The sequence below is a fragment of the Lactuca sativa genome, chromosome 4 (assembly GCF_002870075.4).
Source record: "Lactuca sativa cultivar Salinas chromosome 4, Lsat_Salinas_v11, whole genome shotgun sequence".
NCBI classification, from domain to species: domain Eukaryota; kingdom Viridiplantae; phylum Streptophyta; class Magnoliopsida; order Asterales; family Asteraceae; genus Lactuca; species Lactuca sativa.
This window is the reverse complement of record NC_056626.2, coordinates 69,414,677-69,430,975: the sequence shown is the minus strand read 5'-3', so window position 1 is coordinate 69,430,975 and position 16,299 is coordinate 69,414,677. Positions and strand designations below refer to the sequence as shown.

General features: G+C 36.0%; 1 protein-coding gene across 1 annotated transcript; it reads left to right on the top strand.

The window, feature by feature from the left end:
- The first annotated feature begins 1,660 nt into the window (after nucleotides 1-1,660).
- On the top strand, nucleotides 1,661-3,928 carry LOC128133449 (uncharacterized). The gene is made up of 2 exons (XM_052770902.1): nucleotides 1,661-2,527; nucleotides 3,407-3,928. The coding sequence occupies exons 1-2, from the start codon at nucleotides 1,661-1,663 to the stop codon at nucleotides 3,926-3,928; spliced, it is 1,389 nt and encodes a 462-aa protein (XP_052626862.1).
- The last annotated feature ends 12,371 nt before the right edge of the window (nucleotides 3,929-16,299 follow it).

The following is a 16,299-nucleotide window of genomic DNA, read 5'->3' as shown; positions in this document are numbered from 1 at the left end:
ATTGTGACAACAACTATTAGATAATGTCTCGATATACTAGGATATGATCATCTCATTAATATGTGTTGTGTTCTATATTAACAAGTTTAATCCATGAATAATCTTATTATTCTAAAAGGTCATAGTCAGTTAGAATTGTGGGAGCAATTATGAAGTAATAAGAATATGAATTGGATTAGTTGACTCTCACCAGATGAAAGCAGGCAAGTGGTTGTAATCAAGATACATAGGTACTTGTCATAGAACTGGTATTGAACTGACCTGCATCAAGATCACATCATGGATCACAATCATGAGTGATACTTGATTAAAAGGTGCTATCTTTGTATCCTTAACACTTTAGATACATCGTGGGACTTATGTGTAATGAGTGTTGTGCATAGATATGGTCAAATGATGATCCTTAACCGGGTAGTTATAAAATTCATTTTTAGGTATATTATGAACTACACAAAAGGCTTATGTAGTCAAGATGGGATTTGTTCCTCTTATATGTTGAGAGTTAGATATCTAAGACGCCTTACCCAAAGTTGAACACCAAATGATATTGATTGAGATATGTACCTCATGCTCAACATGATGTCTGTGACAAAGGGATAACTGATAACTTACCTTATACACCAATTATATCTTTGAGCTTTTAGGGAATTGGATGTTGATAGAATGACACAAATTCATATGTTGTTAGAGGCATTGAAATGTTGTTAGACGTTCATTGCTATTTACATCAATCTAATATGAGTCTTGTGCAAGTGGGAGATTGAAAGATCCTGTATGCTCAAGAGTCATATTAAAATGATATTTCTAATTAACATATGATACTAATGGGTCACATTAACTATAACTTGATGCAATTGATTATTCGCAACTGGTATGAACACGTGTTGATTTTCCATGCACGATTTCTCATGTTTTGTGACCTTGCATGTAGCAGCTTTTAAAGTAGCTTGTGCCGCCTTGTCACCCCCAGACCTCAAGCCTACGAGAAGGGATACCCTTGTAAGGTCCACACAGGCATGTTTCCCTCCAACCCATCCAAAAATAAAAAATCAACCCCTCAAGCCAATGAGAGGGGATACACGTGTTCATATCATTTGCGTTTGATACGTTTGGTTTCCTCGACTCAGATGTGATAGAGCTTCTTAATAGAGTACAATAGATCATTTTTGGGTTTAGTAATGTTGTGTCAAATATGTGCTAGTATAGTCTTATTTATTCCGGTTTGGGCCTGTCCATTATCAGATCTGCTTAGTAGCTTAGACTATAAATATTGTGCATGCATGTACCTTTAGGGTTAACGTGTTGTAACCCTAATTAGCGTACGCTCTTATAGAGAAGTTCTTGAGAACTCTTCAAGAGCCCTTTAATCTAAGCATTCAACACACGTTTGATCTACATTGTTCTTGTCTTTAATTCACATCATTATTATAGAATCTTTCGATCTTATTTATTATTCTAACAATTGGTATCAAAAAAGGAGATGGAATTAATTTGCTATTATTCTGTTGAGTTTTGCTAGGGTTTTACCTTCAACTTAGATCTGTTCTTGTTGTCTCAATCGATTGTAGATTCAAAATCTAGATCTTAAGTTTTACCCTTTGAACTCGATTCATGTTTTACACATCTGGTTCTATTTTTATTTCTATGAATTCTTGATAAGATGGCTCACAAAGATCCTCACTCTCTTTCATTCAATCTCTCAAGCAGTATTGGATCAACGATAAGGATTCCAATTTTGTTTCCAAACGATTATGAAGTTTGGGCACTCCACTTTGAAGATTATGTTCTTGGATTAGAAGATTACGGTTCCACAATATGGCATGCAATTACACAAGAAACATACAAACATATGGATACCAAAATGCAAATCAAAACTCTTGTTGAACACACTGTTCCACAAGATGAGAAGGATAAACTGATGAGTAATATAAAAGCAATGAGAATCATTCGAATTGCTCTTCCTCAAGACATTTTTTGTCTTGTGAGTGCATGTGAAACTGCTAAAGCTATTTGGGATAGGTTGAAGGAGTTATACTCCAGTGATGCTGATTTGGAACATTCCGTGCAAACAATGCTCCTATCAGAATTTGGAGCATTTGTACAAAAGTATGAAGAGAAACTGGATCAGACGTTCAATCGCTTCAATCACTTGTTAAGCAGGATGGTTAAGAACAATCTCAAGCATGAAATAATTGAACAAAAAGTCACATTTATGAATGGACTCAGATCCGAATGGAAGGCTTTTGTTTCTACAGTGAAGGCACACGAAGAATTTAAGAGCTATACGTTGGCCAAACTCGTGGGCATTTTGAGATCACACGAAGAAGAAGTAACAAAGGAAATGAAAGTTGTATCAAGCATGGGATCCTTGGCGTTGGTTGCAAAGGGAAAGAAGACTGCTGAAGAAGATTCTGAATCAGACCTTTCGGAAAGTGAAATCTCAAAAGAAGACAAGGCTCTTTTGGTGTCTAATCCCAAAAATTTCTATAAGAAGAACTTTCTCGCTACAGAAATAAGTACATGCAAGGTAATTCAAGTTTAGAGAAGCCTGGGGATGAGTTTTCAAGAACTCAGGGAATGACAATGAAAAGAAAGAAAAGAAGCTGGTGGGTGATTCGAGTTATCATTGTAATTACTGTCATGGCAAGAATCACTTTGCGAAGGAGTGCATGTTGAGAAAGAAAAATGAGAAGAGTGAAAATGAAAAGGTTGAAGCCTATTAATTATAGAAGATAGAGGAGCTTCAGAAAAGGAATGTGCCAAATGCGAAGCCGACATTGATTGTTCTGGAAGGAAGTGATTATGACGGACGACATTGATTGTTCTGGAAGGAAGTGATTATGACGGACAAGTTGAGGTGTGGTCTACAGACTCGAAAGATGACGAGGTCAGGAAACCCATACATGGAGGGTGTTTTGTTGCAAAGTCAGAAGTGCGGGGATACGAAGGTAAGTGCTTAATGGTTCATAACAGAGTTTTGGAACAAAGTGGGTGTACTATTGATGGTGGTCGAGCTTCTGAAAGTTGTTTTGCTGCGAAGACTATGTCAGAGCAAGTGAGAGAATACGAGAAATTGGTCGATAAGGTACACTCTGTACTCAAATCTCATAACATTCCTATCTCTCGTTATGATTCTGAACTAGACGTTTTAAAATACACTATTTCAAATTTTAGTGATAGCTTAAAACGAACTCATCTCAATAATTCTAATCAGACTTATCAACTTAACAACATTACATTTAAAAGTGAAGAGATAAGATTAATAATAGAGGCTTTGGAATTAGACCATACTAGGTTACGTGATGATGTCATTTATCTTAGAAGAGATAGTCGTCAACTTTTGAAACAAAGGAACATTTTTTGTTTAATTGCGAAGTGTTTATATTTGATTATTACTCAATTGCAGTTGGATTGTGAAATAGGGAAAGGTCTGTATAAAATTATTTTAGCCTTTATTGAATTGAAAGAGGATGAAATCGATGCTGACTGTTATAATTGCGAATCTATTGTTTCATTAGATGACATTTATAATTCATACTGGGCTGGACTTGTGAAAATCGAAAAATACGTACAGTCCAAAGACCACAAAAACATGTTAAAAAAAATGTTGAATGAAAAAGATAAAGAACAAATCATATTAAGTACAATGCAAAAATATGACTCATTATGCAAGAAATTAAATTTAGAAAATACTTTTGATTCCAAAAACGTTTCTGGTATTGATAAAAGTGATATGAGTGAAATTTTTGTTGAGGATGGAATTGATTTTTCTACTTTTGTGCAAAATGCTAATAAACCTAAGAAAAATCTGATTTCTGAAAACTCAATTGAATTTCTTAATTGTTCAAAACAAAGGTTCAAATGTTTTGAAAGAAAAAGCAACTGTTTTTTCGAAAGTCCAAACTGTTCTGAATCAAGTTTTTGTTAAGATAGAACTGGACAAAAATGATACAACTAAATTCACGTCCCTGGTTGCTGATGACAATGCAAATGGATGCAATATATTTTTCTGGTGCCACACCCCCAAACCGGAACAACGGAAAGATTCGGGGGTGGATGACGTCATATGTAGTATCACAAAAATTGCACCATAGTAATCAAAGTAAACACAATCACTACATTGAATATATATATATATATATATATATATATATAGGTATTTACATCTGTCTGATTCATATTTATATACATCAAAAGTAGAAAAATAAAGACGAGGCTCTATATGCTCCGTCTTCTCAAAAGTCTGTCGAGGTACATGTCTACTGATTTCCTGAGAATACAAGAGGTTTTGAAAAGAGAGTATCAGCATAAAAGTTGGTGAGTTCATAAGCATGTTTTTGAAATGAAAATTGTTAATGAATCGATAAAAATGTTTATATTCTTCCAAGAAAATCCAATAGTTTCTAATGTTGAGTTTTTTACATTGATTTACAAGTACGAAAACCCTGGCTATCACCAGTATGTATAGAATGTTCTTTTGGAAAACCCTGGTTACCGCCAGTATGTATAGTAGTTTCATTGATTAAAATAAAACCATGTATTTATCCCCTGGAATCCTCCAGTATAACGTATAGTAGTTCTATTTATCAAAATAAAACTAATGAAGAATGAAATTTTGTAAACAAAAGGTTCGTTTATACTATTGTGAGTCGTATAACCATGTTTGATATGACCTAGTGACCTTTACGACGTTCTTCAAGTGTCGGATATATGATATTTGTCACCCCATACATGCATGTCTCACTGTAGCTAGCAGTTCAGGTGTAGGATTGTCCGTCCCGAATAGATCTATTCACAAATCTCACGCTCTCCCTCCAGGAGACTCTGGTTATACTATGATAGGAATTAGTTCAGTACACCAAAGGGTACAAGTTTGAAGTAAAGTCTCACAATTATGTATAATCTAGTTTACATGCAGTTCTATATTGATCTATTGTATTTAATCATGTGTGTATACTTTACGGAGAAATAATTATACTTCAATAATTATGTAATAAAGTATCCTTGTTACCCGAACTATATAGTATGTTTAATAATGTATAAATCCTAAATTTGAGATACTGTATTTTGAAACCCCAAACTATACCTATTATAGTTTGCATGAATATTATGTATTTGGTTCATGGATTGATCCGAAAACTATGCAATGTGGTAGTAAGTCAAAAACATCCCTTATGCTCAGCATGATACAAAAAGGATAAAATATCTAATTATTTTATGAAATGTAGAAACCGTATGACTATATCCATTGCATCATTTTTAAGTGTTTTGAAATCCTTTTGTATAAATTCACAAAATCATTTGTGTTTGGCTTGTATTCTCCCCCTGAAAACATTAAAACCATAAAAGCATAAGGGTATGAACTTACTGTTGGTCGTGTGAATAGTCGGACAACGAAACTGGCAGTGAAGACCCTTGGGTGGATGCACGCGGTACTTAAGGGGACCCTAATCAACAATTAAATACATAATTGTATTTATTAGTGAAACCATTATTTATAGTGTTTGAAAAACACTTCTTTTCATTTTAGGAATGTTACCGGGACTCGATTAAATCGGAGAAAGCGGGTTTTCAGCCAAGTTCACCACTTAAGAAGGGTTTACAGTCGTGAAGGGATTACGATCGTGAACAGTTCTCGGTTGTTAACAGCCCCTTGAAGGGTTTATGGCCGTGAACGGTGTTCTTGAAGGAAACTTGAAGATTTGAAGGGTGTACGGCCGTAAACGGTTTGCGGCCCTTGAGGGTTTAAAGTGTGTACGACCGTCAACTCAAGAACAAGTATGATGGATTTGATATAAACGTGTTTTTAGATGCTCCACAACAACACCCCAAGGTGATTCTTGATGATTTTTGGAAGAAAAGAAGGTATTTTAGTGTTTGTGGTTGAGGGGTTAGAGAGAGAGTGTGTGTGTGTGTGTGGGAGAGTTTTCGGCCAAAAAAGTTCAAATGTAGGTGGGAGTCCCGTATTTATAGGTTGGTTGTATGGTCGGTGGTGGGGGCCACCTGTCACCAGCAGTAAACAAGTTTACGGTTGTGATCGGGTTCACGGCCGTGAACACCGGTCAGGCCGAAAACTGCTGATTTTTCGAAGGAAATTCGGGTTTTCTCGTGATTTTTGGTTCCGTCTCATAAAAGAAAATTTCATTATATAAATTAAATGATTTCCAAATAACAAGAATTTGACGAAAGTAAATAAAAGTCAAATTTTATTAATGAAATTGGTCCAACATTAACGGAAAAAGGTTCGGGTTGTCACATCTGGTCCAAGCCCATCGACAATGGCGATGAAACAAAAGGTCTTTCAGAAATGTCCTCGTGGAAATCAAAAGGGAAATACATTTCAAAACCGTTGAATCATGTTGATCATCGTTACGATCAGGCTTGACCAAGTGGCACAAAAGACGTTTCCAGTGAAACCTCTTCGGGACAAAACGAAACGCCAGTCAGAAAAGAAAAATCGAAGGCAAACATTCATAAGTCTGCTGAAGAACTTGTGGCTAAGAAAAGACAGATGAATGCTAGATATAGGAAGAATTTGCAAGAAAGAAAGCATTTTTGGAAAAATAAGAATTCAAATCAAAGCTCTATCAATTGAGAACGAGGTTCTAATCAAAAAGTTGATTCTTCTAAAAATCCGAAATCTAAGTCAAATTTTGCTCCAAAATCACAGTTTTCGAAACCAGTTGAAAATCCAAAAACAAGTTTTTCTCCTAAGTCCCAATCTTCAAAAGCTGACATCAAGCCAAAAGATGTTAAGGGCAAAAATAAAATTGTTTTGGAACCAGAGACGATTCTCAAGGCATACGAAGCAAATCTGATAAAGGAAGAAAAGGATTTTTCCAAAGGAATGACACCAAAAATCAAAGAATATATTCAATGAAAATCTATTTTTGTTGAAATTAATCTTTGTGATCATAAAGTGGAAGTTTTCAAAATCGAAAAAGGGAAGAATCATGTTTTGAAAATTAAATCTTTTTGGGTTGATAAAACAAAAATATTTCACCTTCAAAAGAAATCCTTACAAGGACCTAAGATGGTTTGGGTTCCTAAATCTCTCTAATTTTTACACGTTATGCGTGACGAAGAGTACGATTCTGAATCGTATATCGACAGTGGATGTTCTCGTCACATGACTGGGAGAAGAGAAGAATTACGAGAGTTTAGATCATTAAAGGATGGCGATAGAGTAAAGTTTGGAAACAAAGCCACTGGAGATATAAAAGGCTACAAAATGATCACTAATGGCAAATTCTATATTCGGAAGGTAGCATACGTGGAAGGCCTGTAGGTACTAATCTAAAGGTTTCATTTGATGAAGAAGGTTCGAAGATTATTGAAAAGAAATATAAGGAAATGCTTTTGAAATCCAAAAGAAAAGGAGAGACGTATCTTTTGAACTTGAATCCAATCAAAAAGCCTTCTATCCGCCTACATACGACAACATCTTCGGATGATAGTTGGCTATGGTACCGAAGGCTCTGACATCTGAATTTCAAGGATATAAACAAACTTGTACTTGGTGATCTTATACGTGGACTACCCCTTTTGAAATTCGAGAAGGAACATTTATGTACTGCTTGTGAATTTGGAAAGCAAAGTAGGAAGAGTCACTCAACCATCATCAATACTAAAATCATTGAGCCACTGGAGCAATTGCACATTGATCTTTGTGGTCCATCTTCCATCGAAAGTATTGGTGATAAAAAAATTATTTTGGTTGTTGTTGATAATTTTTCTAAATTTACATGGGTGTTCTTTCTTAGACAGAAATCAGATGCCAATCTGAAGATGATAGATTTTATCAAGCAGATTGAGCTTCAATTGCGAAACCATGTTCTAAAAATTCATAGTGACAATGGTTCAGAATTCAAAAACCAAGCGTTTGACCAATTCTTAATTGGAAAAGGGATTGCTCACAACTTCTCTGCTCCTTACACTCTACAGCAGAACGGTGTAGTTGAAATACGAAACCGCTCTCTTTACGAAGTTGTAAGGACGATGCTATTATTTGTGAATCTTCCTCTCTACTTATGGGCTAACGTTATTCCTACTGCTTGCTTTACACAGAACCATTCCTTCATAAATAAAAGATGTCTGATTACACCTTATGAGATTCTGAATAATAGGAAACCTAACGTTAAATTCTTTCATGTATTTGGTTCCAGGTACTTCATATTCAATTCTAAAGAAAATAGGAACAAATTCGAAGTGAAAGTTGATGAGGGAATTTTTCTAGGCTATTCGTTAACTTCAAAGACATATAGGGTTCTGAACAAGAAATCAAGAAAGATTGAAGAAACCTATTATGTCACCTTTGATGATCACTATTTGAAGAAGTATCAGAAAGCAGACTGTCAATCTGAGGAAATCTCTCCGTCAACAAATCCTATGACAATTCCTCTCTTAGAATTATATGAGGAATTTCTAAATTTGTTTGATGAGACTAATAAAGCTATTTTCTTAGAATCAAAGGCCATGGACAACAAAGAAGATTAATTAAAGAAGATCGTTGATGAAGCTGCTAAAAACGTCGAGACCTCTTAGGAATAGCCAATTCTGAACGCTTCTGAATTCCCAACTCCTCCACAACCTACTGATGCTCCATTCCAGGGGGAGGGTTCCACTTCGAACTCCAAATTCGATGATACATTCCAGGGGGAGGATCTGATTCCGAATGTAGTCATATGCAAACTTCAAGGGGGTGGGATGAAAATAATGACTTCGACATACAATTGGAATTCGAAGAATTTTATGCTGAAATCAATCCAGCTCTTGATCCGAATTATCTTCCGATAACTAAGTGGACCAGAGATTATTCACAATATCAAGTGATAAGAGACTCGTGTTCAGGAGTTCTTACTCGGGCACAACAAAAAGTGAAACAAACAACATTATTTTCAAAAATGGAATTTTTCATGTTTAATTCGTTCATTTCCAAGATTGAGTCTAAAACTGTGAAAATAACTCTCGATCATGCATATTGGGTTCAACCTATGCAGGAAGAACTCAATGAATTTGATAGAAACAAAGTATGGAGATTAGTTCCCACTCCGAAGAGTGCTTCAGTTGTCGGAATGAAATGGGTGTTTCAGAATAAGTTTAATAAGGAAGGAAACGTTATTCGCAACGAAGCACGACTGGTGGTGAAAGGATATTTCCAAGAGGAAGGAATAGACTACGAAGAGACGTTTGCACTGGTAGCAAGACTTGAATCAGTTTGGATCTTTCTTGCATATGTCGCTCACAAAAATTTGGAAGTCTGTCAAATGGATGTGAAGTGCGCGTTTCTGAATGGTGAACTCGAGGAAACAGCCTACATGGAACAACCACCAGGTTTCGTTAATGAAAAATATCCAAATCATTGTTATATATTGGATAAGGTTGTGTATGGTCTGAAACAAGCACATCGAGCATGGTATGAAACCCTTACTCGTTTTCTGAAACAATCAAAATTTAAAAAAGGTTTAGTTGATCCATCCTTCTCTTGCAAGAAAGACAGTGACCATTTAATGATCGTTCAAATTTACATTGATGACATTATTTTCGGATCCACTAATCCTATATTAATAGTTGAATTCCGAAAACTGATGGAAACTAAATTTGAAATGAGTTCAATGGGTCCAATTAAATTTTTCCTTGGTTTAAACATTAGACAGAGTTCAGATGGAATATTTATCAACCAAGAATCCTACACACAGACTTTGCTAGTGAAATTTGGTATGGCGGGTGATTCAAAAGTCAAGGTTCCTATGGCATTCAGAACGAAACTCACTCCGTCCTTGGACAAGCCAGCAGTTGATATCACTCTATATCGCCAGATTATTGTATCTTTAATGTATCTAATGTCGAGTCATCCTGATATTATGTGTGTTGTATGTTATTATGTTAGGTTTCAGGCGAATCCCCATGAATCACATATGGTAGCTGTGAAGAACATATTTCGATACCTCAAAAGATCAACCTCTCTTAGAATTTGGTATCCTTCTAACTCCGGATTCTTCGTGTAAGCATATTCCGATGCTGGTCTTGGTGGATGTGGACTTGATCAAAAAAGCACTTTTGGGGGATATCAGATTCTGGATGGAAAACTTGTCAGTTGGCAATCCAAGAAGCAGACTTGTGTCTCATTATCTACTGCAGAAGCTTAATACATCGCCACCGCATCATGCACTTCCTAAGTAGTGTGGATTCATAATCAACTTAGGGATTATGGAATCAATATGAAGAGGATTCCACTATATTGTGATTCAAAAAGCGCAATCAGAATCTGCCATAATCCCGGTCCAACACTCAAAGACAAAACATATAGCACTGTGATATCACTTCATAAAGGATCGCGTTAAGTATCCTCCAAAATCCCCTTCGTAATCAGAATTTACTGTTCATGTTGTGATTGATTTCAAGCTTCATAATTATTCAGAATCTACTGTTTATTGAGGTTTCGGAAATCTTTTGTATCCTTTGTACATTAAGTGTCCTCCGATTGACTTCGAGCTTCAGAATTGTTCGAAGGTTATTGTTCATTAGTATTACTGAACTTATTTATCTTAAATATTTTTCTTCATTTTTGTTTTTCTTTTGATTTCAGAAAACCAAAAATCACAAAAATAGTTTTTATTAATTTTTGTTTTATATTTTTCAGAAAATCAAAAATACCAAAAACAATTTACTTTTGAGAACACTATCATTCGCTTTTAAGTACTTATACTTCGATACTTCAATTCAGAACGGCGGGGCAGGTATAATTCTAAATCTATGTATTAGCTAAGTTTCCCTAAAAGCATGATGTTGCATGTTGTCTCAAGCCTCTGAGACTCTATGTTCGAAGCCTTAATGAAACTTTCATTCCGATCGTTTCTTCCCAATTAGGCTAATAAATCATATAAGTCATCGAGCTACCTTACTCTTCTCACATTGAGTTAAGAGTTGACCACTTTGTCATTCATATATAGCAAAGGTACACTTTCTTCCTTGGAACCAATCTAAGCTTTCTCCATCAATTTCACGTTCATAAACATAACCCTTGAGACTCTCAGCAATTACCACTAAGGTTTATGGTTACACAACCTCTGTGTTTATGATCTTAAAATCGTTGTAACCACGATTTTGAGTGAGACCCTAATATCTGAAACACATTTCTGAATTGACGGTGAACAATTAAATGTTCTAGATATTTCACCAAGGATTTAACATTTAAAACATTTATGGTGTGTACCTTTTAAGTTTTGAAATTTCATTTTTCTTTTTGAGTGATCTTAATGAAATGTTCTGAACCCAATACATTTCTTCCCAAATGATCCAGGTTTTTATTTTTCTTGAGATTTCCATAATATCCAACCACTTAAAACATATCCAAAGCATACTTGTTTTTATGGCTACATTGGTTAAACAAGTACTTCTCTCAGATCTTCAGACTTATGTCAAGTCTCGGAATTTGATCGAAGCTTAAGACACCCTTGTAGCCTACTCAAAAAAGCCTTTCACTATTTTTCAACAAATAGATGGTCGTAATTCAACGGGATACCACACAAGCACTTCAGAGTCTCTCTTGACTCAGAAGGAAGAGATCGTTGCCCGGGATCCATCTGATTTTCATGTCATTTTTATTTGACATCACAAAATCCCACAAATTTTATTTGGTTTATTTCTTTTGCTTTGGCACACTCTTGCACAAAATCTTTATATTCTAATTCTGAATGGTTACTTTCATTCTGAGAACAGGTCATGATCTTAAAGTTGGTGAATTGGTTGTTGGCTCCGAAATCGTCATATCTGAAACGACGGTTTATTAAAAGATAAGATTTCAATCAGGTGCAATTTTTTTAAATCCCTGACATCACACGTGTCAGTGACAACGACGTCTGACATATGGATGAGCTGTCGCACCTTTCAAGGCTACTTTTATGTGATACGGGAATATCAAGTCGCATTTTTCTCTCACCACTCATAACAAACCGTATAAAAAGGTTTTGACGTTTATTCTCTCTCACTGCTCATAGTTGTTAAAAACACTCATAGAAAAAACCGCAAACGCTCTCTACTGTTAATCATCTTTCTCGTTGCTTCAATGGTTGGATCATCAGAAACAGCCTCTTTCACCGATCAATCCGCCTCCGTCATCATGCTGTATATGGCCAAACCAGAACCTCATTCTCGATCTCGACTCATCTCGCTACAATGAAGCCCTAAGGCTCATGATTGAATGATTAAGGTTCTCACCACTTGCCACTGGCTCCATCTTTCTAAGGCTTATTCTTCTGCCAACTACAGTCAACCTGATGGGGTCATTCACTTCAATGTAGCTTCTCACAAGACGTCGATCTCCAAATCCTGTTTCTGCAGAATTTTAGGGTTTGCTTCATTTGAAGGACTTGTGGACCCAGAATCAATTTCAACTTATGCACTCATCAATATTTTTACCAGATGGGATACAATTGAGATATTTCCTGATTGTCAAAGTTTAGGAAGCCCTTTCTTCCTCCAATGTGGAATGAGCTTTTCACTCTCCTGTTTAAGAGCTTTTCTGAAAGAGTTGCAGGCTCTAACAACGCAAGTAGGTTGTTTTATACTATTATCTATGACCTCTACCCTGGAGTAAATCTTAATTTTGGTTCTAACTTGTGGACTCAGCTCATCCAAAGCATAGTTTCCACCATTCGCCACATGGAGATCTCATGTGCTCGCTTTTGGTCTATTGTGGTTAAATGCGCCCTAGGCCACTTCAAGGTTCCACTGGTGGAGAATTCAGTAATTGCTGCTATTCATGTTTCTACAAACATCAACATTCATGATGTTCGGTCCAAGAAAATTCAGCTTTGTTGGATCTATTCCAGAAGTGATGTTAGTAAAAGTTCCTACAGACAATGCGATTGTGAACGAATATTGTAAGTTGCCTACATCTAGTGTTCGCCCAATGACAGAGGAATTACGAAAGATACTCAAGGAAGGTAACAAACTGAAGAGGGGAGGCAAGCAAAAAGCAAAAGTTGCTCCTTTTGACGTAGCAAAAACTCCAAAGAAGGTCAAGAAGCAGGCTAGGAAATCGAGATATCCATCTCCAGTTGCTCAGGAGGACTCGGAATCCCAAACGGTTTCGGAAATTCAAGAGAATGCCACAGTTCAGAATGAAGTTGAGTATACTGCTGCAACTTCAGAACCTGTTTATATTGACTAAATTCTAAAGGTATCCACTCTACCTCCTTCTTTTGTTCCTTTTTCAGATGATTTCCAGATGAACACTCCACCCTCCTCACATATGACAACCACAATTCTGATATTGTCTATCCCACCACTTCCACCAAAGATTTATGTTGGATTTTCACTTCCACATATCTCCACTCCTCTTTCTACACCTTTCTTTACATATTCAACCTCTACTACTACAACAATAGTAACCAGTACACTAGAAGTCAATATCACCAAGTCCGTTTCGAAGGAGGTACACACTTCTGACATTCATGTCAACGTATCTGATACGGGGGCAGATGTTAATTTTGGTGTTACAATGGGTCCAGGAACCTCTACAGCTTCTCCATTACGTGATGACAATCCAAACATCCTTTTTGGCGATGATCAGGAGAATTTTACAGACTTTGTTTTCAGTCCCTTCACAATCCATGTCAATAGTGATGATGATGATGCCCCTATGACGAAAGGGTAGTTCAAGCAACTAAATGAGAAATTGGATACTCTCTTGGAGTCTTCCAAATCTTCGTCCTCGCCCAACTAGGAGTATCTGTTGACAACCCACAAGACCATTATGGAGATGTTAACGAAAAAGAATGCAAAAGCCCTTGAGGAATCTATCAAGGTGATTTAGGCTTCCGAACGTACCGTTTCCGAAACGACCGCAAAAGTCAAAAAAACTATATCAAGAAGTGCAAAAAATTTATGGATGAGTCCATATATTCGTTTAACTCCAACAACGAAGCCGTAAATAAAGTTATTGTCGGGTTTCGGAATTCTCTGCAAGCTGAGAAGGAGGATCTTTCTGTTGTTCATTCAGAGATAAAGGTCGACAATGTTGAACTGACCATCTTTGTTCTTTCAAAGATAGAAAACTTGCAGGAGGACTTGGCCACAGAAAACAAGATCATGGATCATTTGGCAGAAAAGACTCAAAAGGCCAGGGTCATTTCGATAAAGTTGCAATATGCCAACAAGCATATGGATGATTTGAAATATGAGAAAACAATTGTCAAAAGTTGTATTTCCGAAATTAATCTGTATTTGCAACGGCTTGTTGAGACTCGTGACTCTATGTTCACAGTCTCTGTTAGACAACATCTTTCGGATAAACATCAACCAGTGTTTGCAAAGCTAAATCAAATAAAAGGTGTTTCGAGAAGTGGTGCTCTTCCAAAACAAGGGGGGAGACAAAGAAGAACCCCAAGTAGCTCAAGACACTAGTGAACATGAAAAAGAACAAGAACAAAAACCGAAGGCAAATGATCAAAAGGGTAATGAAGCTTCTACATCAAACAAAGGATAAGAGAAGGTTGTTGTTGATGGTGATGATGATGATGAGCTCTCAACATCTAAAATCTTGTAAGAAAGAAGAAAGAAAAAGAATTTGATGATCTTCTGAATCTTTGTAAGAAGTTGGAAGCACAAGAAGCGGAGTCTAGAACTGCAAAAGTGACACTTGAAACTCAGAAGTCACTTTTTCCTCCATGGTCAATTGATAGAACTCACAGAGAATCCATTGATGCTCTAAACGTTTATTGGCTTGAGCCTTTTGTATCTTTCGATCTAAATAATGAAGCGGATTCTCAACTTGATTTTTGTATTACTCCCAGGGATTTTCTGTTTCGATGCTTTGAGAAGATAGAAAACGCTCAGATTTTCGACAAAGCGGTGAATCTGAAACTCTTTAATTTTTACTTGAAGTATGCCAAGCCTCAATATGAGTCTTGGAGCGTGAAGAGGATTATGGGGTTGAAGGTTTGCTCGGCTGTACCTACTGAAGATTTTGTGAACATAAGATTCAAGGGGTTTTAGGGAACCAATAAAGTGTTGGATGAATTTACTTTGGTAGACATGCCGTTTGTGAATCCGTATGATTGGATCTCATTGTTCAACATTGTCATGAAAGATGAGAAGAAATACGAACCCATCGTTGCCCATCTGAAAAGGATGCTTATCTGCTATGTCTTGGAGATTGTGAAGGTGGATGTGGAAATAGCGTTGGTGTCGTAGAAAAAGCCCATTTTGGAACCCGAAGAGCAGCCTCGGGACGTTAAGAAGATGAAGTTGGGAGTTATTCAGAAAGAGCACTGGAGTGTTGCGTATAATCAAAAGTCTAGTGAAAATTTTCATAAGAGTATGTTCTTTTATGAGAGACAAACATCTCTACTCAACCACTGCTCTGAAGATTATTCTCACAATGGTTGAAACTTGCAAGGCGAACAAAACAACTGATCTGAAATGCTTCTCGGATATGATTACTTGGTATCTTTGTGTCCGAAACGTCCTTCTGAATTTGATGCCCAAATTATTCAACGCACAGAGAAGGCAATAGTGAAGACTCTCCTTCGGAATTTGACACAAAGGGGGAGATTGTTGGGTTTAATAATGTTGTGTCAAATATGTGCTAGTATAGTCTTATTTATTCCGGTTTAGGCATGTCCATTCTTGGATCTACTTAGTAGCTTAGACTACAAATATTGTGCATGGATGTATCTTTAGGGTTAACGTTTTGTAACCCTAATTGTCGTATGCTCTTTCAGATAAGTTCTTGAGAACTCTTCTAGAGTCATTTAATCTAAGCATTCAGCACACGTTTGATCTTTATTGTTCTTGTCTGTAATTCATCTCATTATTATAAAATCTTTTGATCTTATTTATTGTTACAACAATCATGCATATCAATGTTATATCCTTTAGATCTATAGATGTAGTCTTCAAAATAATTGGTTTTACTATACAAAAAGACTAAGCGACACATCTTGTTGTCTGTTGCCTTCTCACTCGTTGTACTGTGATAACTATGTTATAAAAAATTCACGATTAAATTAAAATATTCTCTTAGATTGATTATTTATTAGAAATTGATTTTAATAAATATTCAATAAACTCTTATAATTAATTGAAAATTATCCATGGAAATATTAAATTTCATTAGCAAGTAACATAATATATCATATGGTATGATTTATTAAATCGTATACAACTTTTTGGACCATCAGAACTTTTTGTTTTTTTATCAAAAGGTTAAGGTTTTTATTTTATAAAAGAAGTTTATAAAATTTATAATGTTGCTTTCATTTTTACTCTTAGAACCATAGGTTCTCGTGGGGA

Bases quoted from the DNA above. Each gene is read 5' to 3' on its own strand.
- LOC128133449 (XM_052770902.1), top strand. From the start codon at position 1,661: ATGGCTCACAAAGATCCTCACTCTCTTTCATTCAATCTCTCAAGCAGT. The intron at 2,528-3,406 runs GTAATTCAAGTT...ACTCAATTGCAG, and splicing joins CAGAAATAAGTACATGCAAG to TTGGATTGTGAAATAGGGAA.